Here is a 26692-nt window from a genome sequence, read left to right on the forward strand (position 1 = left end):
GGCATTGGTTGGTCTTCTATCCCAAGTACCATTGGTAATTGCCTCTTCAATCATCACCCCTTTGTCTTTGCCATGCACAATTGGAGGAGGTACTTTGACCTTGTGGAATTCCTGACCCAGATAAGCAAATCCATCTTTGATTTCTTGTGCAATGTACTCTTGCCTCCTATTAAATCGATCAAACATGGCTTCAATCATGTTTTGAATAGCTTGCAAGTCATTTGAAGCATGTGTATGGTCGAAAGTAGAATTTAGCAAAGTCAGCTTCTCATGTGATGTTTCACCTTGCACTTGACTATCCTCTTTGATCACTTGAGTAGACCCAACTTCATTGGCACTTGTATTAGCAAGATCCTCCTTTTGCCTTGTATTAGCAAGATCCTCCTTTTGCCTTGGATCTTGAGATGCTTTGCTCGGCCTTCCTCTATTCCCCATGTTCATTTGCAGCTTTGAAAAGGTTGGAAAACAATAGTTTGAATGTAAATGGCTCAAATGGAGTCACATTTCAACATGCTATAGCTTAACACATCCATAATGTCAAGATAAACACTTGTACCAGCTTGGATCTTGACAAGTGCTATATCTCTCTCTATTTTGGGTTCCATATCCCAAGCTCACTTTCTGGTACACTATTCAAACAAACTCTGATTTGTGCATTCTTTATGTTACTACGTAGGTCTTGATGAATAGATTAGGGATCTTCAAAAATAATTTTGAAAAAGGCAATCTCTTGTTGACCAGAGTTGACTTCTCATAAAAGTCAACCCGCTAGGGTTTGACTTGACCAAGTTCCCTACCTCCGAATTTGAATGCTTGATAGCTTGATGAGTAGTCCCAAGTGTACGGAACAAGATTCTAAGCTTGGTTTCAAATTAACAATTAGGGTTTTTCAAAAAAAAAGATCAAAGAGAGATTTGGTGAAAATTTATCATAATCTTGGCATCTAAATCACCAAACCTCATTCCCCAAAGCATTTGCACATCCAATGCAACACTTTTGTCCAATTGCACTCAGAATTGTCCCCAATTTGCAAAAAATTTACCATAACCTTGAGGCATTTGCAACAAAGTCTCAATCTCAAATTAGCTCAAAATGTAATTAACCATATTGTCCAAGCCACTGCCATGAACTTTGTCACGATATCAATCAATTGTCATATCAATTGTCATGCATATGACCTTAATCTTGCCCAATCGAATATGGTGTTGAAGAAGATAAAGTTGGAGAGAAGAGCTTTATAATTGTCGATCTCCTGACCAAGCCTTCTCACCCCCCTACCAAAGTTTGAAATCCAATGGTAAGGGTTGAGGCCAAGTCTTCACACCAATTCATCTAATTCTCTATCTATATGCTTTTCCAAGGCACTTACGGGATAGACGGATTCAAGCTATGCTCCCCTTTGGCCTCTTCACCTATGCCAAAGGTACCCTCAACATACTAGATTCTACTAGCCTTTTTGAATTGAAATTTGTATATAACTTTGAGCTTGCAATCAAGTATGTGAGAGACCACTTACAATAGAGGAACTTATAATTGCATGCCAACATAATCCACCTCAATACAAGATTTTAATGTCGATGGTGAGGCTTTATACTTGCCGATCTCCCGGCCAAGCCTTCTCACCCCCTTACCAAAGTTTCAAATCCAAGTCTTCACACTGATGTATCTAATCCTCTATCTATCTACTTTTCCAAGGCACTTAACGGATAGACGGATTTAAGCCATGCTCCCCTTTGGCCTCTTCACCTATGCCAAAAGGTACCCTCTTAACATAATAGATTCTACAAGCCTTTTTGAATTGAAATTTGTATATAACTTTGAGCTTGTAATCAAGTATGTGAGAGTCCACTTGAGGCATTTGCAATAAAGTCTCAATCTCAAATTAGCTCAAAATGTAATTTACCATATTGTCCAAGCCACTGCCATGAGCTTTGTCACAATATCAATCAATTTTACCATAACCTTGAGGCATTTTCAACAAAAACTCAATCTCAAATTAGCTCAAAATGTAATTAACCATATTGCCCAAGCTACTACCATGAACTTTGTCATAATATCAATCAATTGCTATATCCATTGTCATGCATATGACCTTAATTTTTCCCAATCAAATATGGTGTCGAAGAAGATAATGTTGGCCTTCTCACCCCCTTACCAAAGTTTGAAATCTAATGGTAAGGGTTGAGGCCAAGTCTTCACACTGATGTATCTAATCCTCTATCTATCTAATTTTCCAAGGCACTTACGGATAGACGGATTCAAGCCATGCTCCCCTTTGGCCTCTTCACTTATGCCAAAAGGTACCCTCTTAACATACTAGATTCTACAAGCCTTTTTGAATTGAAATTTGTATATAACTTTGGCCTCTATCTATCTAATTTTCCAAGGCACTTACGGATAGACGGATTCAAGCCATGCTCCCCTTTGGCCTCTTCACTTATGCCAAAAGGTACCCTCTTAACATACTAGATTCTACAAGCCTTTTTGAATTGAAATTTGTATATAACTTTGAGCTTGTAATCAAGTATGTGAGAGTCCACTTACAACATAGGCACTTATAACTACATGGCAACACACTCCATCTCAATATAAGATTTTAATGTCGATGGTGAGACTTGCAAATACATAAGCATATGACATGCCTTATGTTATTTGAATCAAACCTGATTAATGGCATTAATCTTCATTTCATAAGCATTTAGTGGTATCCAATGCTCAAAACCTCATGAAATGAAGCCCACAAGGAATGTAGATATGATAAAAAACAAGCCAAGAAGTTTAAATTCCATGAAAACGCCCAACCTTATGCATGAAGATGTGAGATTGATGTTTCAAATGTGGAATGAAGTTGAATGGAGATATGTAAAGAATAATAATCTTGCATTTGAAGCAAACCCATGTGGAAGAAATCCATTCAAGCATGAAAGAATCCAAGAAATCCTAATTATCATGGAATTTTCCAAAACTTGCTAAGAGGAAATAGCTATGATCATTATGCATATATCTCTTGGTTTAATGGAGCATTAGCATTATCAATCCAAGATTATGGTAATGAGAAAGCTTAATCCTCATGAAAATCCCCAAACTTGATGCAAGAAGGGGTGATTCAAGCCAAAATTGATGAAATTAGTGAGTGGAGGCATCAATTTAGAGATGGTATATCAGTCGCTTTATACTAAGTTTCGGTTAACCTAAATTATTATTTTTAAATTTTACTTTTTAGATAAAAAAATTTAGAAGTATTAAATAAAAGAACTAATTGTAATTAAAATAAAAAATTAGAGATTAAGATGCCTACCTTCCTTTAGCTTGAGTTAGGACTGCGCTCGTTGTTGATAATATAATAAAAATGACAGAGTTTAAGGTTTTTTATAGCTCAATCAAGGTATCCACAACCATTAGATAGTAGGTATTGTCACTACAACCTCAATCAAGGTATATGATTGAATCTTGGCCATTGTAAGGAGATGACTACGATGTAGAGAAAACCAAAAAACCTTGATCGAGGTCTTGGAGGTAATTGCACCCGTTGTTGAAACATATGAAAGATTGGCCAAGATCTCAAATACCTTAATGGATGGTCTAGATTTCATGAATAACCTCGATCAAGGTCGTAGATGCAATCTAGACCCTTCTTCCCCATGGTCACAATGCATTATTATGGACCTTGAATGAGTTTGACATGCCATTTGGGCCGTCTATTATGATGGCCATGATGCATTATGGACCTCGATCAAGGTCCAAGATGCCATCTATTTTGATGGGCCACGATGTATCATTAACCTCGATGAGGTCCAAGATGTAATTGAGGCCATTGCTTATTGATGGTACATATTCATTATTAACCTTGGTTGAGGTTTTTGATGCATCTTGGCTATCATATAAATGAGCTTGTGCTATATATCAATGACACCTATCCCATGTACAAACATGGCTGTCTTCACCTCAAGTATGTTAACATCCAAAGTAAACATCCTGCCATTTCTGTTACCCTTTGTAACTAATCTGTAAGATTGATTTTTGAAGTCTTTCACAAAACACCCTTGAGGATTAAACCTCACTTGTAGACCTTCCTCAACTATCTATGCAATAGAAACCAGGTTTTTTATAATATTTAGAACATGAAGTACATCTTTCAAGTACTTCATTTTTCCATCCTGCATTGACAATGGCACTTTACCAACATTCATAATGGATACAAAGTATCATCATGTGCTTCCATATATCTTGGGTTTTTTATTCTTTGTATATCTCTAAACCATTCACCATGACTGGTCATGTGGTTAGAGGTGCCAGAATCCACATACCAAATATCTCCCGATCCTAACACATCTCCTGTCATGGAACTAAGTATGTACTACATCATAATTAACTACTCACTTTTGTCATCAGACCACCCTGTTTACTTGATGATGTATAGTTGTCTTGCTGTAACTTTTCACTTTTGGCATCATTCTGCTTTTTATAGTGTCCTTTGCCATGTGCCCTAGTTTGCAACAATAATAGCACATTATGTTATTTATATTTTGATTTCTTTGCCAACCACCTTGGTCTCTCTCGCTTCCCTTGCCTCTAGAGTGGTATCTTCCACGTGTCTGCACATTTGATTCTTGTTGTTGTTATTGAAAATGATTTTTGTTTCCAAATTGGCCTCCACCTAGCCTCTAGATGATGATCTACCTCTGCCTCTACCTATAGCTGAATAGAAGGCTTGCTCATTTGAATTTCTAGAGGATGAACCTCCCCTCCCCAATATTAATCTCTTCACAGATGAGAAAAGCAATTAGTTTCTAGAAATCTAGAAAGTTCTCTTAAACTCTAATGGAGGTTTGGAAATGGCTATATTCCTTGTTACCAAAGACCATTCAAGGTCACTGAAACCATATCATCATCATCTACTAGTGATTCAATAGAAGCAAGGGCATCTGCAAGCCCTGTAACCTTCACCAAAAAGTAATTATTTATACTTAGTTTACCTCTAGTCATATTATGTAGCTTTTTCTTTAGCTATATATTTTGAGCTTGGGTGTTTGTGCTATCTTCACCAAGGTGTCCCAAGCCTCCTTTGGTATATATACACAATCAAAAAATATGTCACACTGAGTACAACACCTTTTTGGCTCCTTTATGCCATGCTTTATATGTTTGCACTTGCCCCCATTTATGATGAAGCCATCCCAATGATCCAGGTCAAATTGGTCGAAGTGGATATAGCAGAAGTTTTGTTGGATGGCGGTTTCAAAGTTAATATCCTATCAGATGCAACATGCAGCATGCTCGGATTGAGCAGATAGGAGCCCGTGCCATTCACTGTCAAAATGGTGGATCACTGGTGAGTGCAGCAACTTGGATTAATCTAGGATCTCACACTGGAGGTATCTGGATAGAGTTTCTAGATAGCAGTTTCTCCAAATGGAAGATATCAAAGGCGCTTATCCAATGTTGCTCGCCAGACCCTGGCTCTGCCAAGCGTGGATCAAGAAATATTAGGACATGGATATGATTACTATCCAACATTGGAAAGAAGAAAATACATATCTCGATTGCCACCAGCAACAAGCGAAAGGTGGAGAAAATAGCCTGGTCGAAAGTAGCCGAAGGAGTCATGCTGGAAGGGCTAGACCTCAATGAAGAGGAGGAGGAGTATCTCCACCTTTTGCCAGCAGGCGAAAGGTGGAGAAAACAGCCTGGTCGAAAGTAGCCGAAGGAGTCATGCTGGAAGGGCTAGACCTCAATGAAGAGGAGGAGGAGTATCTCCAACAAAATGCTAATTTGATCAACCTATTTGAGGTTGATGTAGTCTGGATAATGGACAATATATCGACCAAGCAGTCTGCACAAGGATAAGGTTCCCAAGGATCAGTCCGCTCATGGGTGGGATTTTCTTCACCAATCTCTAGCTCTTTTTCATCACATGTGATGAACTTCCAATATCCTTTTTCCATAAGGAAATTGGTCATCCTAAATTACCATGCCTAGAATTTATTCTTCACTAGCTTCTCGCTCACAATTTGTGATAGACTATTAGATATCTTTATTTAAGGAAACTTACCAAACAGTGCTTGTAAAAAACTTTTTGTACTTATAGCAAATATGTAATCTTAAATAGCAATAATGTAAACATGTTATAATGCCATTGTATGTAAACTAGTCACATAACCATACATCCACTAACACCTGTAATACTTAGATTCTCTGTATAGACTATCTTATAACTAGATTTCTGTTGGAACTTTGCACCGAACTAGAAATTAGCCATACATAGTCAAAAGCGATACTGTGAAAAACTTGCAGAGTCAAAGCAGGGACCAAAATGCACCCAAATTGCATCAAGATATAGAAAAACGCAGATAACATAGCTAGCTACACACAATATGGTCTTCCTTCGCCCTGGAGGATGCCTCAATCTGAGACAATCACTTCCTTGTCTACCTATAGCTCTGATAGCTACCAAAGGTGTTGCTCCAAAATCACAAAGGGAAAGATATGGAAATATCCTTACTTGTGTACTGCTTCCTTGCTTGCCTCCTTAGCTATCACATGAATTAGAGCTCTGATACCATAAAGAGAAAGTTGGGGAGAGGGAGAGCTTGAGTTTCTTGTTGTTTGTAAGCAAACACACACACATAAGAGAGAGAGCAAAACACAAGAGAGAGATGGATGGCTGAAATTTCTTCTATCTTCTTCTCTTCTCTATAACCATTAACTAAAGACATAAGAGTACATACTATAAGAGAAAGTACTCTCCTACTATAACATACAATGGTCGATCCATAGTGTGAACTTGACCATATGAGCTGGTGCTATAACTATGCCATACTCTAGTAATTCAAATGTGGCTGGTCACATAGCTTGTCATCCAGTTGGCTGCATATGAACCATAATCTCACTAACCATGCTAGTATCATAAGTGCGGAGGCTATCACCCAAGCGGGTCATCAATGTCTGCACAACAAGTTGGGCTCAATATCTCAATATGTACGGCTTCAACACCTTGATATACCTTACGACCTTGAAGTTCTCACCAAAATCCTTCACATGCAATATAAGCTTGATAAACTTCTAAGTGTAGTCCCTCACACTCTTGGTAGCAATGTAAATTTTTGCCTTCTCCCTCCTTGGACTCATTTCAAAGTACATATCCAACTTGTTGGCCCATTCTTTGAATTGCTCATTAGACATGCTCTCACCATTGAACTTGGTGAATTTAATCTTATTACTACAATAGCATACCCTCTCAAGCATTAGGGGCATAGCATCATCACCAAGAAAAAACCAAGGAAAAATTAGGGTAGATTGACATGCGATGTTATAGAAGCTAATGCTTGTGATTCTGACAATTAACACCAACAATCGACTTTAGTAGTGATGCTAGGGTGGGGAAATTAACGAAGCTATACGTCACTAGAAGATCATACATATTATTGGCGTGTAACATCACTAAGGCTTTTTAGAATTTGTTACATAAGTTTATGACGTTCCAACGTCTGAAAGGCTTTTGAAAGATTTTCCCTTCCCCCCCTTGGATCTGTCCCTAACCTTGGTCCATCTTTAATCTTCAGTTTCTTTTTCCTCCATACCCATCTTCTTCCCCTTACCCCTATCTCCTTTATCAACCTGCATGATGGGTTTCCACTTGCTCCCCCCCCCCCCCCCCCCCCCGCTGAACCCTCTTCCTTCTTCCCTTCTTCATTTATATTATTGTCTAATCCACAATCCCTAGCAATATGACCAAAGTTTCCACATCTGAAGCAGGAAACTTCCAAACTTCAGCTCCATTTTCCAAGTTCCTCTAAATCCATTTCAAGTGATTTTGGTGTTTTAACCAGCGTGTTTGAAGATACACAAATGGGTGAGAAAGAGGTAGGCAAGACCTTGGAAGGGCCGAGTCCTCCTTATTTATTCCAATCCCTTTAACCCTATGGGGGAGGATAGTGAAGCCTCCTCCATGGGGAGGTTTAACTGGCACGTGGTGGATACTGCATGAAGGGAGCTTTAGATATGAGCTGGGGAGCTAAGGGTAGAGATAGGGGGTGAAGGGTTGGAGGTAGCGATGGTCCCTGCTACTGCTTTAGAATGCCTAAGGGAAGCAAGATTAGGGGGTGCACTTGGAATGAGGGATAAGAAGAAAAATGTAGCCTTTTGGGGGTTTGGTGAAAGACTGGGATTTGTAAATAATGGCTATTCAAAGATTGATATTAAGGGGGAGGAGAGATAGCTTTAGAGATTGGGTAATACTATATGAGGGGTAAAATCAGGCTTTAGTGGGGTTCCTACTATCATAATTTTTTTAAAAGCCCAATATTATTGCTAACCATATTTATGGTAGGATATTAGTTATTGAGATGTAGTTAGATAAATAGAAGTTATGGTTAATCAACCTATATGGGGCTCATAATCACAAAGTCAGAGGGAAAATGTGGGAGTGGATTTGTAAATTGGATATCCAATGTCCTTGTTTTCTAATGAGGGATTTCAATGTGGTTGAGAAGCAACTAGATAGATGTGGAGGAAGTACAGTCATGATGGGACAAGAGAAGAAGAAACGGGATGATCTTAGAGGAAAGCTGGGGTTGACTAATGGTGGCTGGAATTCGGGACCTTGGGGATTTGACTTGGGACACACCTACTTTAGTCTTCAATATCTGGGGTCATCTTCTAGACTTGATAGGGTTTTTTAAAGCCATTAAGCCTCTTGGGTGCCACACACACTATCTACTAAAGCGGAAACCTCTTCTGTGCTCTCTAACCATTGGCCTTTGATGTGGAGGTGGAAGATAGCTGACTGGGGAGAGGATGAGCTTACAAACTTTCCCCAGTGAGAAAGTTGAGGGTGAATAATAGTTTTCTCAAGGATGATTAGTTCATACTCCTTATAGAAGAGGCCATTAATAGGTTGAAGAGCAAGGGAGAGATAGAGGGATCTTGGAGAAAGTTTGCAAATGAGATGTAAGGCATCATTAGAAGGGTTGGTAAATTGAGAGCTCAAGAAAAAAGAGAGGAAAGGCAATATTGGGGGAATTTGTTGGATACATTACAAAAGAAGAGGCAACTAAATGGCTTATCTAGGATGGAGATTCACCAGTATCTGGAATGTTAGGCTCATTTAAAGGAGGAAGATGACAAACTTGCCAAAGAGAGGGAAAAAGGGGAAAGACGGATAGCCTACAATAACATGAGAAAAATAGTCAGATATTTGTTTTGGCTCGCCAAAGAGAGAGGGAGTAGGGAATTGCAAGGATAAAAATGAGATGAGAATGGATAGGAAGTAGAGGATATTCAATAGATTGCTATAAAGTGGGTAGAGTTCTTGGGTACTACTTTGATTCTTAAGGAAGATGCCTCTCAAGGTTCCAAGCAAAAACCAAATTATTAGATTTGGTCAGTAAAAGCATTAAACCTGATAGAGCTAGATGGTGGGATAAAGATATTGAGATTGAGGAATGCTAGGAGGCCCTTAAAAATTGGGCAAGGAGAAATCTGTGGGTTGGGATGGGCTTTCAATAGAATTTTTTGTAGCCTTCTAGGACTCCTTGAAAGATTGGGTATGGGCTACATGAAAGAGGGCCTTTTCCATGGGAGAGATGGACAATGATTTGAGGGAAGGAATGGTAAAGTTAATCCCTAAACAACCTGCTTGTAGTCACTTTAACCATTGGAGGCCTATTACCTTACTCACAATAATGTACAAAATATTAGCCCAGGTGATAGCTCTGAGAATCAGCCCATCTTTACAAGAGGTGATCTCTAATAAACACGGGCTCATAAAGGGCATATCTATTTATGATAACATCTTTACAGCAATGATAGGCAAAGATATAGCTCAAAAGATAGGCCAGGAACGTGTTATCTTCTAACTGGATCTAGAGAAAGCTTATGACAGAATACATTGGTCCTTTGTGGCAAGAGTGATGGAGAAACTAGGCTTTGGTAACAATATTGCCACTTGCATCTATACTCTTACAGAAGCTGGAGCACATTCTAAGCTGCTATTAAATGGGAGACTAGTGGTGGTGTTGGAGATCAGAAGATCTGTGAGACAAAGTTGTCCTCTGGCCCCTTTACTGTTTGTTGTAGCTTCTCATCCTTTGTTAGTAGCCTTAGAAGATGCTGGTTGGAAAAGAGTAAATATCAGGGCTAAAACTTTAAAATGGGGAACAACTGATCATCCAAAGCTTTGCTAATGACTCCTTGTTATTTTTGAAAGCTAACAATGAGAATGTGAGAAATGCTCTTTAAATAGTGCAGCTTTTTGCTAAAGCTTCTGGATCCAAGTGTAACATTCATAAATCTAGAATCATAAGCTTGACTAAGGAGGTGGGAGTGAGTAACAAGGACCTGACAAATTGGACCATTGAAAGATTCTGTGATAAACTTAGAAAATGGAAAGGGATCAAAGTGTCATTTCATGATAGGATAGCGATTATGAAGACAGTCCTCAATGTTTATATCATGTTCCTCCAACCTGTGATATAATTTAAGAAATGCCATTGGAAAAGGATTATAGCTCTCCTATCAGGGACTTTTGTGGAGGAATGGTAATAATGGCAAAAAGGCTTCTGCTTGGCTGGCCTGGACAAAGTTGCCTTACCTAAAAATTTGGGAGGTTTGGGGATATTGCATTTGCCTACCTATGTTAAGGCCAAAGTTATTGTTAGCCTCCCCAAATTCCTTCAGCAAGAGAGAATCTGCACCAAGATGGTCAGAGAGGTGATAGAAGATGCAGAAGTGTAACTTAAAGGCAAGTGGACCCGGTTAGATTGGAAGGAGAAACTATTATCATATGCCCCTTTGAAAATGGTGAATTCCCACTTTTGTAAATTTCTATGTCTGAATTGGAAAGAGATGATGGGCCTGATTAGTTGGAATGGGTGTAACAGAGAGTCTCTAGGAACTCCTCTCTAAGCCTGAACATCTGGTGGACCCATAAGTTTAAAGCCCCTCTGGCTCACCTTGACATACAAGAAAAGACTGAATAACAGAGATTTAAGGACATTAGGTGACCTTTGGGATTTCTCTTAGGTTGGCTAGAAAGAGCTACAACAGGTTGAGAGGGAGTTCAGATTACAATAGAGGGAGGTTCATATGTTGAGCTCTATGTTGGATGAGGTTCAGAAAAGCTAGTCCTCCACAGCCTTCAATGAAGCCTCTTGGTTAAAGAATTGGACCTGGTTCAATGGGGTAGAATCACTACCAAGACACTATATGAAGAGATAACTAAAAGTGAAGCTAATGTGAAATATTATAACAAAATTTGGAAAGCCAGTTGGGGCTTGAGCATCTGGAGGAAGAGGTGGAATCTAATCTGGGAATCGCTGATTCCAGTGAAAGCTCAAACCTTCCTGTTTGCTGGCTCTACCTCTTGGCTTTAAGCTACCTCAAAGGAACTTCACTGCTGGGACATGCCCTAGATGCAAATCAACAATTGAAGAGGGAAAAAATGCTTTTTGGGACTGTCCTGCAATAAGGGGGTTTTGGGGGAAAATAGGTAAATGGGTGGAAGGCAACTTGGGGTTGAAGGGGTATTGGGGGGACTGGCTTCTGGGGGGAATAGTCAAGGAGACAAATGAGATAGATCTAATATTTTATATTATAAGATATTACTGCTCGTGGGAGATATGGGTCTCTAGGAATTTATTGCTGCTCATCTGGGAGATATGGGTCTCTAGGAATTTGTTGATATTCAATAAAAAGGCTAGATGTGCCAGAGATGATGTTCAAATGTGTGCACTTCTGTTGGTATGTGTACTATGTAAATAAGATGAATAATAATATGTATGCTAAGGTAGTTCAAGCATCATAGGTAGGCATTAGGTGAGTCAAGCATCTGATGATGAGATGTTTTTACATATTAGGATACCCTAATGTGGATTGATTGATGGTAGGTATATACTTGGAAAGACGTCAGAACCAAATACCCAAAATTTGGGCCTAGATCTAAAAGGTGGTACATGAAGGAAAAGCATCGAGTGGACATCTTTATGGCCTTGATTGAAAATCCTCTAGGGAGAAGAGTTGTGGTGAAGATTTGGACAATAGGGGAGTATTTTGAAGAGCAGATTCCCAAGGGGTTCACTTTTGAAGTGTTGTTGATTGCTTGTATGCAGTTGGGATTTCATTTTCTTGGGAAATGTCCTCTTTTGTGTCGGAAGATCAGATGTGGGAATTTGTATGTGATCTTCTTAATAGGGATTGGAACTAGGATTACTATAAGTCTGTAGAGATTAATATATTATTGTTCCAAAAAAAGGCTTTTGAAATATTTGTTTTAGTGTTTTAAAAAACCTTTCTTTCTCAGTGATTTCACGTGCGAAAAGACTTTTGTGCATTGCCTAGAACAACGTCTGAGAGATTATAACTAACGAGTTTGAGCTATGATTTGAGATCTTTAGTCTTGCAAAGAAGACAAGGCTGTAAGAAAGATTAGCTTGGAGGACCAATAGTCTTCTCTCAACCCAAGTAATTTCTTCCTGCTATCTATTTAATTTTTTTTGTAGATATTCTTGATAACTTGTTCATGGCATAACCTTATGTAATGCCTTGATATAGTAGTGCTACATATGAAGATGGAAATTATCCTTGTGCGGGGGATGGTAGTGCAGTAGCTTCAACTGACTCTTTTGAAAGAGCCTTTACAGGGGATCTCCCTATTTTTAGTTAGATCTCCCTTGCCCTTTCTTAAATGTAAATGCAAATTTCAAATGCAAGAGACTGTGAAAAGGTCCATGCATAATGCTCATCCAAGGGCTATGAGAATCCTATGTGCTTATGATATGCATGCTATATGCATCATGCCTAAGAAAAAGAATCTGCACAATGCCCATGCAAAGGCTAGGTCATTATGCCCATGATTGCCATCACAATGCATAATGCCTATGCAAAGGGTCATCAGTTCATGATGACGGTTTACATCTTGCTCCATTTTTGATACAATTGATGCTGCAATATGTATAGATCCGCATAATTTGCAAAATATGTATGGTTTCTCTTTGGGGTTTTCTGATGAGGAAACATGCAAGGGCACAACTAGCACAAAGCAAATCCTTCTTTGCATCACCAAAAATTGTTCGTAACACCTGGGGAATACCCTTCTTGTAGCATTTTATGGGAAAACACTTCTAGCTTCACAAAAATATATTTGCTTTGTATCCGTAAAAAAAAACGAAAGAACATTTCCATTCATATCAAGTCACCAGCTTGCACTTGCTTCCATGCTTTTTTTTCCAATCTCATGGCTTCCATTTTTTCTACCTCCTCTTGCATGTAGCTCTGTAAATAATGTCCATAAGGACATAAGCTGCTGCATCACTTTTATCTACTTGTACTGCATGTTCAAAGGCCCATCTCCCAACATCCGCATTTCCCCATTTTTGATAAGCACCCAACAGACCAAACTGTGCCTTGTCAAAAGATAATGTTTTCTGGATCACTCCTATTGCCTTGTTAAGGTGCCTTGCATGCCCAAAAAGATCAACCATGAAAGTATAGTGCTCTATTTGGATTCATGCCGTAATTTGTGCTCATACTCACAAAATACCTTTGGGCATCATCTATTAGACCTAAGAGACTGCATGCATTCAGTACATGCAAGAGAACGTGCTTGCATCTGGACACGAGTGTGTTCTCCCCCAGCATGGGGACTGAGCCCTTCCAAAAATACCTCGGATTAATGTGTGAGCAATAGTACTCAAACTTGGATCTCTTCTCAACTTCCTTCCACTTAGAGTGGAGGCTATCTAATATCATTTGCTGAATGTTGACCACCTCATTTCTTTGGGGGGGGAGATCAAGGTACTGCTATATCTTCCATCAAACAAACATTTGGTGTCCAATACCCATTTTTATAAGAGAGTAGTTTGCTCTTGTGAATTGCAGCTTTGATACCATTTCCCATGCCATCTTGTTACACCCAGATAGCTGTTGTCTCAGGAAAGGATATGGTCTTGGCAATACAATGGTGGAAATGCAGTGCTCTTGAAAGAGCAGCAGCACAAGTGCTTGACAAGCTCCTAGATCAATGGCTACGACATGGGACCGAGTGGGGATGAGTTTAATTTGCCTCTGTGCTTGTTGTGGCATGGGGATTTGAATGTGGGGCTAGACCATTCCATGGGGTTGTGTGTGAACATGATCTAGTACCTTGGATGTTGTCCCTTGGAAGTTAGTAATTATGGGATATGTTAAGGATGGCCAAGGTGGGGAAATATTGAATTGTTTTAAACGGATTAGTTATTGTGCTTGGCAGTACTTTGGTAGATTTGTATGTGAAATGCAGTGCTTTGGGATGCTTTGAACTTTTTCAAATGAATGTAACATCACGGCTCTCTCCAAACATAGTAACCCTTGGAATGCACTAATTGTAGGATATGCCCTTACAGGGGCACAGTCGGGGTGCTTTGAATTGTTTCGAATGAATGCAACGTCAGGGCCTCTCTCCAAACATAGTGACCTTCTCTTACATTTTGAAAGCCTGCGATAATATGGCAATGCTTTGGTGGATATGTATGCCAGTTGTGGTGCACTTGTAAAAGCACGACAAGTGCTTGAGGAGATCCTACTTCGGATGTTGTCTCATGGACTCTGCATTAATTGTAGGATGTTGTCTCTTGGACTCTGCATTAATTGTAGGATGTGCCCAATAGGGGCATGGTGAGGATGCTTTGAACATTTTCAAACAGATGCAATACCAGGGCCTCTCTCCAGATGCATTGACCTTGGCTTGCATTATTCTGAAACCTTGTGGGAGCATAGGAGGAGCTAAGAATGGGGAATAAATCCATGACAACAATGCCAAACAGGATTTTCTAGGAAAAGATAGTGTGTTTGGCATTGCTTTGGTAGACATGTATGCCAAATGCATGGGAAACCATGCATAAATTGTGTGCCAGATGCATGTTCCTATTGTGGAGTACCTGATGGTGTACAGCCCTTGGATTGATAACATTTGGTACTACATGTTGTAGGTGGATCAAAAGTAGCCATATACATGTCTCTTGCTTTTTGGAGAGTTGGTGCTTTCTCCTCATAGTCTCCTTGGGCATATCGTGCGATAGTGCAATCCAAGGGACATCATCCCAACTAGGGAGCTTCTCATGCACTCATGCTTGCACTTGATGATGGAAAATAAGACAGAGAAAGATCTACGTAGGAGAGCTGTGTGAGAAAGTGACCCTCTCAACTGCTCCTATATGAGACAGAAAGAGAGAAAGCTCTGTAGCCGAACTCACTGCCCTTCAAGAAGGGGTAAGCATAATTACAGGCTAGCGGGCATATTAGGCACAACAATATCTTCTCAATGGTCAATGAGCGGCTTTCTTTTCATAAGTATATATATATATATATATATATATAGAGAGAGAGAGAGAGAGAGAGAGAGAGAGAGAGAGAGGGGGGGGAGATGTGTTATATAATAATGGATGAAATTCTAAGTTCAATGTTTTTCCCAATCTTGTGAAAGTCATTTCATTTATGATCTGTAAACTTAAAATGATTTGATTACGTGAGCCATGATAAATGATAACTGCATCATTTTGATTGATCATTATGTTATATATGGATGAAATTCTAAGGTCAATGTTTTTTCCAATTTTGTGAAAGTCATTTCATTTATGATGTGCAAACTTCAAATGATTTGATTAAGTGAGCCATGATGCACATACCGCCATGATAAATGTTGATCAATTTCATCCTCTTGATACATGACAAGTCATCAATCCGAGATCATGTATTTTGGATATGCTTTGAGGTACTAGAGAGAGAGAGAGAGAGAGAGAGAGAGAGAGAGAGAGAGGTTTGATTGAGGTGTTTTCTCCTTGAGAGAGATAAAACCAAGAAGTATCAATAGAGGAAAGCAAGAGAAATAAGGAAAGAGAGTGGGTACATCATAAAAACAAAGAGCCATTGAAAACAGCTATACTGCGGGTGATGTTAACAGTGATGCTTAACATCACCATTCAGAAAGTAACAAGGATTGAAGCTAGGATTGTGACTAAATAAATGTCACTTCTGGCAACTCTTTGGTTGAAGCTAGCATCACTAGTAGTGACTTTATAAGTCACAAATTATGACGCTAATAAACATCAGAAGGAAAACTAATTAGAATGCGGTAGCGTCAGTGTCAGGTTAGATGCATCAAACCATGCATTAGAGATTTGGCTACTTTGGCTATGTATGGTGTGACACTTGGGGGGTTATTCTCTTGTAGTGTATCCTTCACACCCTTGAACTCATTATGCTCTTTTGGGTTCCCCACATTCATGCATGCTTCTTCTATCCCAAGTGCCATCAATGATTGGTTCCTTGATCACCACTCATTTACCTCTACCATGCACGGTTGAAGAAGGCCACCACTCATTTAGCTCTACCATGCATGCTGGAAGAAGGCATGCTTGAAGAAGGCATCTTAGAATAAACATTGTGGACCTCTTCACTAATAAAAGCAAGTCCATCCTTGATTTCTTGTGAAAATTTACTCTTGCCTCCTATCAAACAGATCAAATAGCTTGCATAACCACTTTGCAAATCACCCGAGACTTGCCTATGATCAAAGATAGGAATTGGCATAATTGACTGTTTATTTGGCACTTCTCTTTGCACATTGTTATCCTAATTGTTTGCTTGAAAAGCATCCACATCATTGCCACTTGTATCGGCACTATTCTTGCCTTGAGTCTTGAGATGCTTTTTCTTGCCTTCCCCTATTGCTCATGCTCATTGGCAGTTGTGGAAAGACCCAAAACACGAATTTGAGAGAAATTAACTCAAAGGGAGTCAAAATTTAAGTCTTGAGATGCTTTTCCTTGCCTCTGTTTATTGCCCATGCTCATTGTTGGCAGTTGTGGAAAGACCCTAAAACGCCAATTTGAGTGTAAGGAACTCAAACGGACTTGAAATTTGATATGCTATAGCTTGTCGCGTCCACAATGATGAGAGGAACATTTGTACCACCCTGGATCACAGCTTTACTGTGTGCTATATCTCTTTATTTTGGGATTTGTGCAAAGAGTCCACTTTTTGGTACACTACTCAAACGAACTCCGAGGTTAATGTTGATGAAGAGGTTAATGGTTAAGCTTATTCTTCCCATGGTTTAATGGATGGATAGTCTTCCAATGGTGCTTTCTTGAGTGTCCCTTCCAAGTCTCTTCAATCTCTATTCAAGATTGCATGTATCCCTCCTTTCTTTATCCAAACCTTATGGGAAATCTAATGCATGGAAGAAGCTCATGCAAATGCTTCCAAAACATAGCAAGCTAATGCAAGGCAGGAGGATTGATCAAGTAAATGCATGGATGAATCCCAATCAATGAAAAAGCTTGCCATGAGTGTTTTCATTAGTGAAACTCTCACATATTATTGACCAAATCTTGAAGCCTCAATATGTATGGAAAGAGGAAAGCGATGAGAATAAGATTATGGCCCTAATTTTTGAGAAAGATTCATGAAACCCTATTTTTTTTTGCAAGAAGAAGAAAAACCTTAAATCCCATATTCATATTGCAAGCACATCACATGTATGTGTAGAGGAGAACATGGAGAATAGGAAATAGTCATCTTGTTGAGAAAATTTATGATGCAAATCCTAAATTTTTGAGAAAATTCTAATCACCAAAACATGCTCAAATCAAGCAAGAAACCATGCAAATGGAAGCTTACATGAAGGAGAATCCTTTGGACAAATTTGAATCACCATTAGCCACCATCTTAATCTCCAATATTTCAAGAAAGTTGGCCACTTAAGGCATGGAATGACAACATGGGTGTAGGTCACCATCCTAAGGCAACATCCAAGAAGGCCATGGAAGCTTGGGCATAAGCTCCAAGAAGATAATATGTCATATCATGATAAAGGTATCAAAAAGGTACAATATCCTAGGGCTAGTGCCTTTTATAGTCCCAAGGTCCCGTATGCCCTAACAACATATGTGTAAATGCCCCTAAGTCCCCATGTGCCTAGGCATGGGTGCAGGTCACCATCCTCAATAGCTAAGAAGGCCTTGGAAGCTTGGGCATAAGCTCCAAGAAAACAAGATGCCATATCATGATAAAAGGTATAAAAAAGGTACAATATCCTAGGGCTAGTGCCTTTATAGTCCCAAGGCCCCATATGCCCTACACAACATATGTGTAAATGCCCCTAAGCTCCCATGTGCATAGGCCCATTCCCCATATGTATGTGCACACTAAAATCCCTTCATTATGTAAATATGCTCAAGGAATGTTCAGTGTAAAACACAACCTCATGTCGTAAATTAGGGAGGAAATGTGGCCAAGAAAGGCTTGAGTGCTTGGGAATGATAGCCCTAAGTTTTGGTAGGCATAGGAGGTGTGTATGATGGCCCATAGCCATGGAAAGCTTCAAGAAAGAAGAGGGAAGAGCAAAAAATGTGAGATGTAGAACTTCCCATAAATTTGGTCCATAGCTCAAAATTTGGTCCAAACTAGGTCAAATTTGGTGACAGTATCCAATTTTTACACAAAAACTGTCTAAAAATGGCCAAAAAAGCAAAAACTTGATCCAAATCTATCTCTCCTATTATCATCACATGATGATAACGTTTTTGCAGGTCTATATTTGTTGAGAAAACCACTAAAACTCAAAAAATCAAGAATATAAAAAAACAAGAAACCATATATTTTCTTGAAATTTTTGTAAGAAGGTACCGCAAAATGCATGAAAATATCTCTAAATCAAATCAAAATTGAATCAAAGCCAAGCTTTGATATCAATGCAAGAGGGAGGGTAGAGAAAGAGAGTAGAGACATGAAAATAATGCACTCAAGTGTAGTACCACACATATGCACTCTATGGGAGTACCACCACATGACAAAGAGCATAGCTCATTCTTCGTATTATGAATATCAAGATTAGCTCATTCTTCGTATTATGAATATCAAGATTAGCTATATACACTTGCCTAAGTTCACTTATATAGGACTTAGTGTGTTCATATACGGCCTTAGGGCGTTCATACAGCCTTATTGTACATGGTCCTATTTACGTGGCCATCTGCCCATGGCACATTGGCCAAACCAATGTGTTCCTCTACATTACAACGGGCATTTAATAGTGAGAATTATCTATTTCAATAAAGTTATGAGCCAAAAAAAACTTATTGTCATACCCTTGGATTCTAGTCATTTGGCATTGAAAACCCATCTTTGGAAGATATAGATCATCAATCCATCTCTAATTAGTACATTTGACTTTAGAATTAGCACTTTACACCATGTGAACCCGTCCATGAGTTAGAGGTCAACCATGAGCTTAATATAATTGCCAAAGCCTTGTAATTTGATTACATTACTGCCATAGGTGATCCGTGCATCATTGGCATTGTCGGTGATTACTTCCTTAGTTGATCTTTTACTTGCATTAACTTCCATTGACTCAATCAAGGCATTGGTCGGGTTAACATCACCCTCTTCATGGCTATAACATATCCATATATGGATTGTGCCTAGAATGATTTGGAAGTTAATGTTGGTGAGGCTTGATTTGGTGGAGACATCTAATTAGCTCCTATTTACTAAACATATGTCATTGGCAATGATGATCGGTGTTTCCTTTTCTTCCCTAAGAGAAGGGAGTTTTTCTCCTTTTCTTGAGAGAAGGAAAATTTATCAAGTGTTTGCATTGCAATCTTCTCTATGGAGCGACCATTTCTTTGCATTATTATTATTGATTTCATTATCCAATCTTGGGGGCTTCACTTAAAAATATGTAAGTGTAGTCTGTGAGTTCATTTAGGAGCGGTATATTAATTTAAAAAAGTTATAGAAGGAGGGGGTTTTAAAACCAATTTTGGAAAAAAACCATAAGTTTATGAAGAAAAAGGGGTCTTTTTATTCACAAAAGTATGTAAGTGTAAGGGGTTTTTAAAACACTCCTTAAAAGCATGTGATACATCCCTCGAGTATCCAATGCACATGATTGCCTAGCTCAATACTCCAAACCTTTTTGTTAAGGCTTTGCCATGCCTTCTAATAAGCACTGTTGATTGATACTTTGTTGCTAGGTGTTCGTGGCCTTTGTTTCGAGTGAATGAAATGACTTTTGTACTGTACTTGGGTCCAATGTTTTTCTTTGTCGATCAATGTTTGAAGCCTTTAGCCCTTTAGTGGCCTCTTTTGCAATCCTCCCTTGGTGCCACCATTTCCTCCTCATTTTTCACGAATCTCTTCGCTTCCACAATGCTTCTCTATATTCGAGGCTTAGGGAGTTCTAGAGACCAAGAGGGTAAGATCATCAAGAGGTCATGAAGTAGCATGTTGAGGAGAGTTTGAGATAGATGTTTGGGACTCTCCCATCTCTTCCTTTCTTGGCTCTTGAGCTAATTCCAACTCTCTTTTTGTGGGTTGATTTTTCCAGCAAAATTTACGTGGTAGCCTTGGTGGTGTACATGGATTGCCATAGATACAATTGGCAACTAATATGAAAAAGTGGGGAAAAAAACAAAATAGAAAAGTGGGAAAAAAACAAAAGGGGAGTGGCTGGGCGAGAAGAGTGAGGCTGGAGGGGCGCAAGGGGCTAGCTGAAGCGTTGGAGATGGCGGGAGTGGGCGTTAGCAGAGGGAGGCGAGTGAGGTTTGGCCCAAGCCAGGGCCAAGGCGGGCTTTTCTGCATCAAAGATGACCAACTTTCAGGTCCCTCAACCGACTAAGAAGCGGGGCGCAACGAGCGAACATTGGTGGAGCAGCGCGACACCTCCCTCCAGCTGGGCGGCGGCGCTCAACGCAGAGGTACGGCGTTAGCCCAGGGAGGAGGTGGCTGGCGCCGGCCATGGCTTTTGGTGGACGGTCGCCATGGGAAGCGAGGGATGGGAGCGCGCTGTTTTCTTCTTTTTCTTCTTTTTTAGAGAGAGAAAAAGAGAGAATAGAAAATAGTAAAATAAAGAGAAATAAAAGAAAAAGTAGTAAGAAATATATTAATGGGCGCAACCAAGGCTATCACCCTCCCTGTCCGCACGTGCCTGTCTCTCTCTCACAGCCTCCTTGTACGTGCATCGTTGTCTCTCTTTGTGTCTGTCTCTACCCTCTTTCTCTCGAGGGGTGCATTACTAAGAAACTATATGTATCACATGCGTTTTAACGGGTATTAAAAAAACCCATTACTCGTGAATTTTTCATGAATAAAAAGATTCTTTTTTCTTTATAGACTTAAAGATTTTTTTTTTCAAAATTGATTTAAAAAACCCCTTCTATAAATGTATTTCTGTAAATTTACTTTAAAAATTTGAATTAAAAACCTCTTCATTTGAACTCACGTGGTATACTTATGTATTTTTAGGTGAACCCCCCGACCTCCTTCTGGACTCTCTCCGTGTACACGCGTCCCTCTCTCAGCCTCCATGTGCGCCCGTTCCTCTCTCTTAGCCTCCTTGTGCGGCCATCCACGCCCCCCCCCTCTCTCTCTCTCTCCCCCCTCCTCCTCTCTCGTTGTCCCCCTTCTTGTGTGCGCGTCACTCTCTCTCAACCTCACGTCCATCTTTCTCCTTGTGCACATCCCTCTCTCTCTCTCTCTCTCTCTCTCTCTCTCTCTCTCTCTCTCTCTGTGTGCACTACAACAAGGAAGATTAGAAGGCCTTGCGTGCTTATCCTCTCGAATTTCCCAAAATTAGAAGGGTATGGCATCAGTGGAGGTGCCACCTACGTGATCCAATGAGAATTTGGCGGCTAGCTCAGATCTCTTACAAGGAACGGTGCAAACTTGTTGAAAATTACTAAAAAAACCTTAGAATTGGTATGTGTTTTTATTTAATTAAATAGAAAAAAGATTTTGGTCGCATATTAGGAAGAAAGTTAGTGGGCTATCGATCTAGGCATTTTTTATGCGCCTCATAATGCATTGTAAGACTTCTATCATGCTTTTTCTTAGTGCATGGGATCCAAGGTGTTGGGGAATCTAGGAGGTTGTAGCTTGTGGACAAGCATACACCTTGTTCTTAGTTCACATCAACATTTAGGAAGAAGGTGTACCTATACATTCGGCACACTCATTCTGCTAGTTTCGAGCATGCTTAGCGAAGTTTCTTATTAGTGTGGTTATCTCTGTGGTGGATTTTTTAGAGAACTACACATTCACACCTTTTCAAGAGATACGATCTGAGTATTATTTCTATGAGTAGGTATTCTTTATTGTTAACATTAATTTCACAATATTAGAACCATATAGTGACTTAACGACTAGCTTTTCCCTCCCCTGTTACTAGGTTGCTAATCTGGTACATATTATCTATCGACATGCAAAGGCACATATAGATAGAGTGGAGAGCACGATCGATGCCTGCACGATTATTCGAGAGTATCATTTCTACATTAGTGATGATGGCTCACATGATGCACATTTTGTGTAACATTGCTTTCATCTTCATGATGATTTTTTACGAGATTGCGGGGTCACATGACGACAGTGATAGATCTTGTCTGATGGAATTTTGCACTACAGATCTATTGGCTCTATAGGTAGTACTTATACTTTCTAAGAGTCTTTATATAACCAAAGCTCAAATATATTATCTTTATAGAATACTAACAAAGAGCGCTTTTTGTTTGGATTTATAAGTGGCATGTGTAGTCTAATAAACCGGTGATTTGGAGCTACTTTGAGACTGGTCACGGTGGGAAGGGTGAGCATGATGGTGTAGATGCATGTGTGAAACATGCTCTGCGACGTCATTAGTTAGGACATGATTCACAGCGGTTGAGAGACGCATGCTAGGTGGTCGAGTGGTGTTCTCAGCGTTTGCGCGAGAGTGCAGTCTCAGCCTACTCGAGATATGATATGAGATTTTTTTGGTGTGTGGATGCTAGTAGTATTGACTGCTCTGTCTTATATGAATTGTGATACAGTAGTAGGTACTCTTGGCTTGCAGTTCATGATGAGTTCTACCTTAAGTGATCCCGCGATCTTCACATTACGATTTACATGCTTCTGTGGAGCATATATGGATGGTGATTGGGCAGATTGTTCCAGGTCATACTAGGTAGATCATTGGCTCTAGCACGTCCTCACCCTAGAGAATTATTCCTAGCTAGTGCAGTCTTCAGAGCGTGCTCTTGGCAGACTATGATGCATTGACATATTTACTATAGGAGAGTGATGTATTTGCTGTTATTGTCGATAAGGGCAATAGTGAGAAGGTATCTAGTACTATTTGTTGAGTTGCAAGTCTAGGCCAAAGTGCATCCTCACATCATGATTGTGAGGCAGGCTGATACTATTAGCAAGTCGGACGTCGTCAAGGGAGTCTTGATAAAAGGATGCAAAAAGCTTAACATAAGGCTTTAGCAAGCTTAATACATGAGCAAAAAACATAAGGCTTTAACAAGCTTAATACATGGGCAAATAACATTTTTCCCTTCAAGATAATGGTGCTCTCTTCTTGCGTAATGGAATGGATAACGAGATTTCATTCTCTTCAACTCTTTAGGATTAACGATCCCACCAAGATCTGTTCATTTGGACTTTGCCCTTGAAGGAAAAGCAAGCCGTTGATTTAGGTCTCTAAATCCTCTTGAAAAGTCTAGCATGAGGTCTTGAGACACACTTTCATTGTGCGATTCTCACCTAGTAGAGCCAGATGGAGCCCCATGGCATATATTTATAATCTCAAGTAAGAGGAAGGAGAGACCATACGGGACTACAATGCTTGAACCAACTATCGCCATATGAGATGCAGTCCCTGTAAAGGCTAGATGACTTATTATTCATTGATCCATCTTGAGACCAAGAGGCTTTACGGCCATCTTTATAGATCTAAGTATCTTTGATGAGGCAATACAGAACTAGTAGAGATAATCTATAACACTACATTGTTGAGTGCTATGGGCGAGGTAATAGAGGCGTAGTAGATAATCTGCAAGATAGGGATGTATAAGTCATTCCACCAAAGCTTAAGTGATTAAGGATGCCTAATCAGCACCAGCAAGAGTCCTAGTCAAGGACATAAGCATGGTCAAGTAGTTGGCAGAAAATCTACTCAATAGAATAGGCTAACAATGGCAGGGCCATCCCAAACCTCAAGCCAATTCTTCTAGCTGGACACATCCACACTTATTTCCATGAAGATACATGTGCAATTTGCCATCGAAACCATACAAGTACGTAGTGCTCATACAAAGACAACAAGAGTGCTCATTGCTAGCACCATGATAGAGCCCATTGTTACTATCAAAGAAACTTGAGAGCCCTGGGGCTTCGTCACTATGAGCCATGCTCCCACTGGTGCCAAAGCAACCATTTATCAAAAGCCCTTGCTAAGATGTATGTATAGACATTGCCATACTCCTACCTTCGGTATTACCACCCTAGCCAGTTCCTCCTAGAACTGCACCAGTACAATAGAACGTAGTGACTTTGCTAGCAAACTTTGAGAGTTCGAAACAAGAGAGCTATGAGTTATATGCGTAAATAAGATTTATATGGATATCCAAACAACTTCCAGCCAATGCCCCCTTGTTCTCACAGGTATGGTACACTAAAGAACGAGAGACTTCAATAACATGTCACACAAGCCACCTCTTCGGAGTTTGATCGATAGACCCAAATTTGTGGGAACATCCCTTGTAAAGCCCTTAAGACCAACAGGAAGCACGTTTCGATGCTTTTGGGGGGATGAATGACGGCTTCATACAAGGCAAGCTGTATAAAAAAAGGTTAAGCCGATCTTGATTGATGGTAAAAGTCATTATATGGATGATGATTGTCTGAACTTGGCGTAGATGTCTTGTCTGTAGAACTTCCGAGTGCGGAGCACCAGCACCGCAGACACCATGCCCCCGACGAAGCTTACGGCGGTCATGACGAGAAAGGTGAGGCGGAAGCACTGCGGCCCGGCGCACGTCAGGTCGTCGGAGCTTTCTCGGACGACGGAAGGAGAGGGGGCCGCTGCGTATGCCAATACGGACGTTGTTGCAACGCTGCTCTTTCCGAGCATCTCTTGCAGCAGGTGTTGCTTCCTCGCCTCCTTGTCATACAAATAGCCTGCCACCCTAACGTTGAGCAGGTACGAGCCCAACGGGCTCGCCATACCGCCAAAGTTGTAGAGAGTGGCGTAGTACTTCAGCCCGAAAAGCTCAGATATCACAGCGTACATGATGGGCCATTGCGCCCCGAAGCAGAGGCCGGTGAGAATGGATGCTACATACAGAGAGCCGGGCGACGGAAAAGCTATGAGGATGTGGGCGACGCAGGCCGTGCCCTGCACGATGGTGAGCATGAGAGTCCTGGGGAATCTGTACCTCTCTAGAAGCATTTCTGATGCGAAACCGGCTATGACCCTACCCAGGAAATTCCATATGCTGATGAGCCCTACGCACGTGGTTATGCTAACGTTTGAGTATCCCAAAGCTTCCCCTATCTGGCCCATGTTGTCGATGGCTGTGAGTGTGCCCCCCACCCCGCAGGTGATGGCTATGAAGAGGATCCACATGTCCAAGCTCAGCAAGGCTTGCGGGATGGTGAAATCATCCCCTCTCTCTGGCCAGTTGGAGAAGAACGCTCTCACTAGAGTCCTGCGTCTGTTGTTGCCTGCATCTGTGCATACATTGCTTTCAGGAGATGGGTACTTCTCCTCATCACTGAACCTGTCTGAGCTCTGTCCATGATGCTCGTTTGAGCCTCTGCCATGCCCATCTTCCTCCTCATAAACCAAACTCGGGTTCTGATCTAAACCCACTTGCCTCTCCTCCTGATTTAAGCTCTGAGAACGAACTTCAGTACTGTTCATTATAACCTTGCCTTCCTCAGACTCCATAGCTGAGTTTGCACTTGAGCTTGACTGCCTTTGCTTTTCAATTGATCTTTCAGCATGTTCATGCTCACCCTTTTGGGTATCCCTTTCAATTGATGCTGCCTTGTCATACAGTCTCGTCGCCGCAGAATCCATATCAGACCCATTTTGAGATTCTTTACCAACACAAGCCACCAATCCTGATCCAGTGTTTGTAAACCTTGATTCTTTCTGCTTCTCTCCCACTGTTTGCAAAGGAATGTCTGATGCAAGCACTGGTGACCTGCCATCAAACGTTTCTAGCTCTGCTCTTACTGCAACCCACACATTAGACACAACCAGGAACACTGTCAAGAGCCCCATAGCCTTAAATGAAGCAGATGAGAAAGGCACCTGATTTTCCACTATAATGATGATCATCAGAAAGCCTGCAAGCAGCAAGGCAAGGTAGAGAAAGGCAAAGAAATGTTTGCCTTCGTTCTCATCCATCACAGGCTTCATGGGTCTCACAAGGAACATGAAAAGGAGTGATACCAAGGATGGTAACCAACCCACAAGCAAGATAACACCTGTGGTGTCTTGGCCATACAGGGCATGGTAGATTTGGGTGAAAATTGCACCACTAAGGCCTACAAACCCTTTGAGAAGACCCAGCACAACACCTCTACTCTGAGGGAAGTTCTTCACACATCTGACTAGCACGCCAGTGTTTGCAAAAGTCTGAGAACTGGATCCCACACACATGTACAAACACATTTGCCAAACCGGAGGGCGAGCGATCCTTTGAGTTACTGCAAGCCATATCATGAGATAGCCAAACAAATTCATGCCTGCCCCAACTGCTAGCACTACCCATGCAGGGACTACTTCATTCAGCAAGCCTGAAAGGATGCCCACATTGGCACCAAAATCCTTGAAGAAACTGAGGGTATCAATCGTTTCCTGGTTGTAGTTCAAAGC

The 26692-nt window shown here is 40.5% G+C and overlaps 1 protein-coding gene across 1 annotated transcript in view; it reads right to left on the reverse strand.

The window, feature by feature from the left end:
- Window positions 1-24404: 24404 nt before the first annotated feature.
- The window catches only part of LOC147619237 (protein NUCLEAR FUSION DEFECTIVE 4-like), a 2542-nt gene continuing 254 nt past the window's right edge, over window positions 24405-26692 (reverse strand). Inside the window, exon 1 of the mRNA XM_086772883.1 lies at window positions 24405-26692. This exon is cut by the window's right edge and continues 254 nt beyond it. Within this exon, the coding sequence (XP_086629009.1) occupies window positions 24689-26692 (2004 nt within the window). The 3' untranslated portion in view covers window positions 24405-24688.

This window comes from Cibotium barometz, chromosome 33 (assembly GCF_041138505.1).
Source record: "Cibotium barometz isolate CiBa-2024 chromosome 33, ASM4113850v1, whole genome shotgun sequence".
Classification (NCBI taxonomy): domain Eukaryota; kingdom Viridiplantae; phylum Streptophyta; class Polypodiopsida; order Cyatheales; family Cibotiaceae; genus Cibotium; species Cibotium barometz.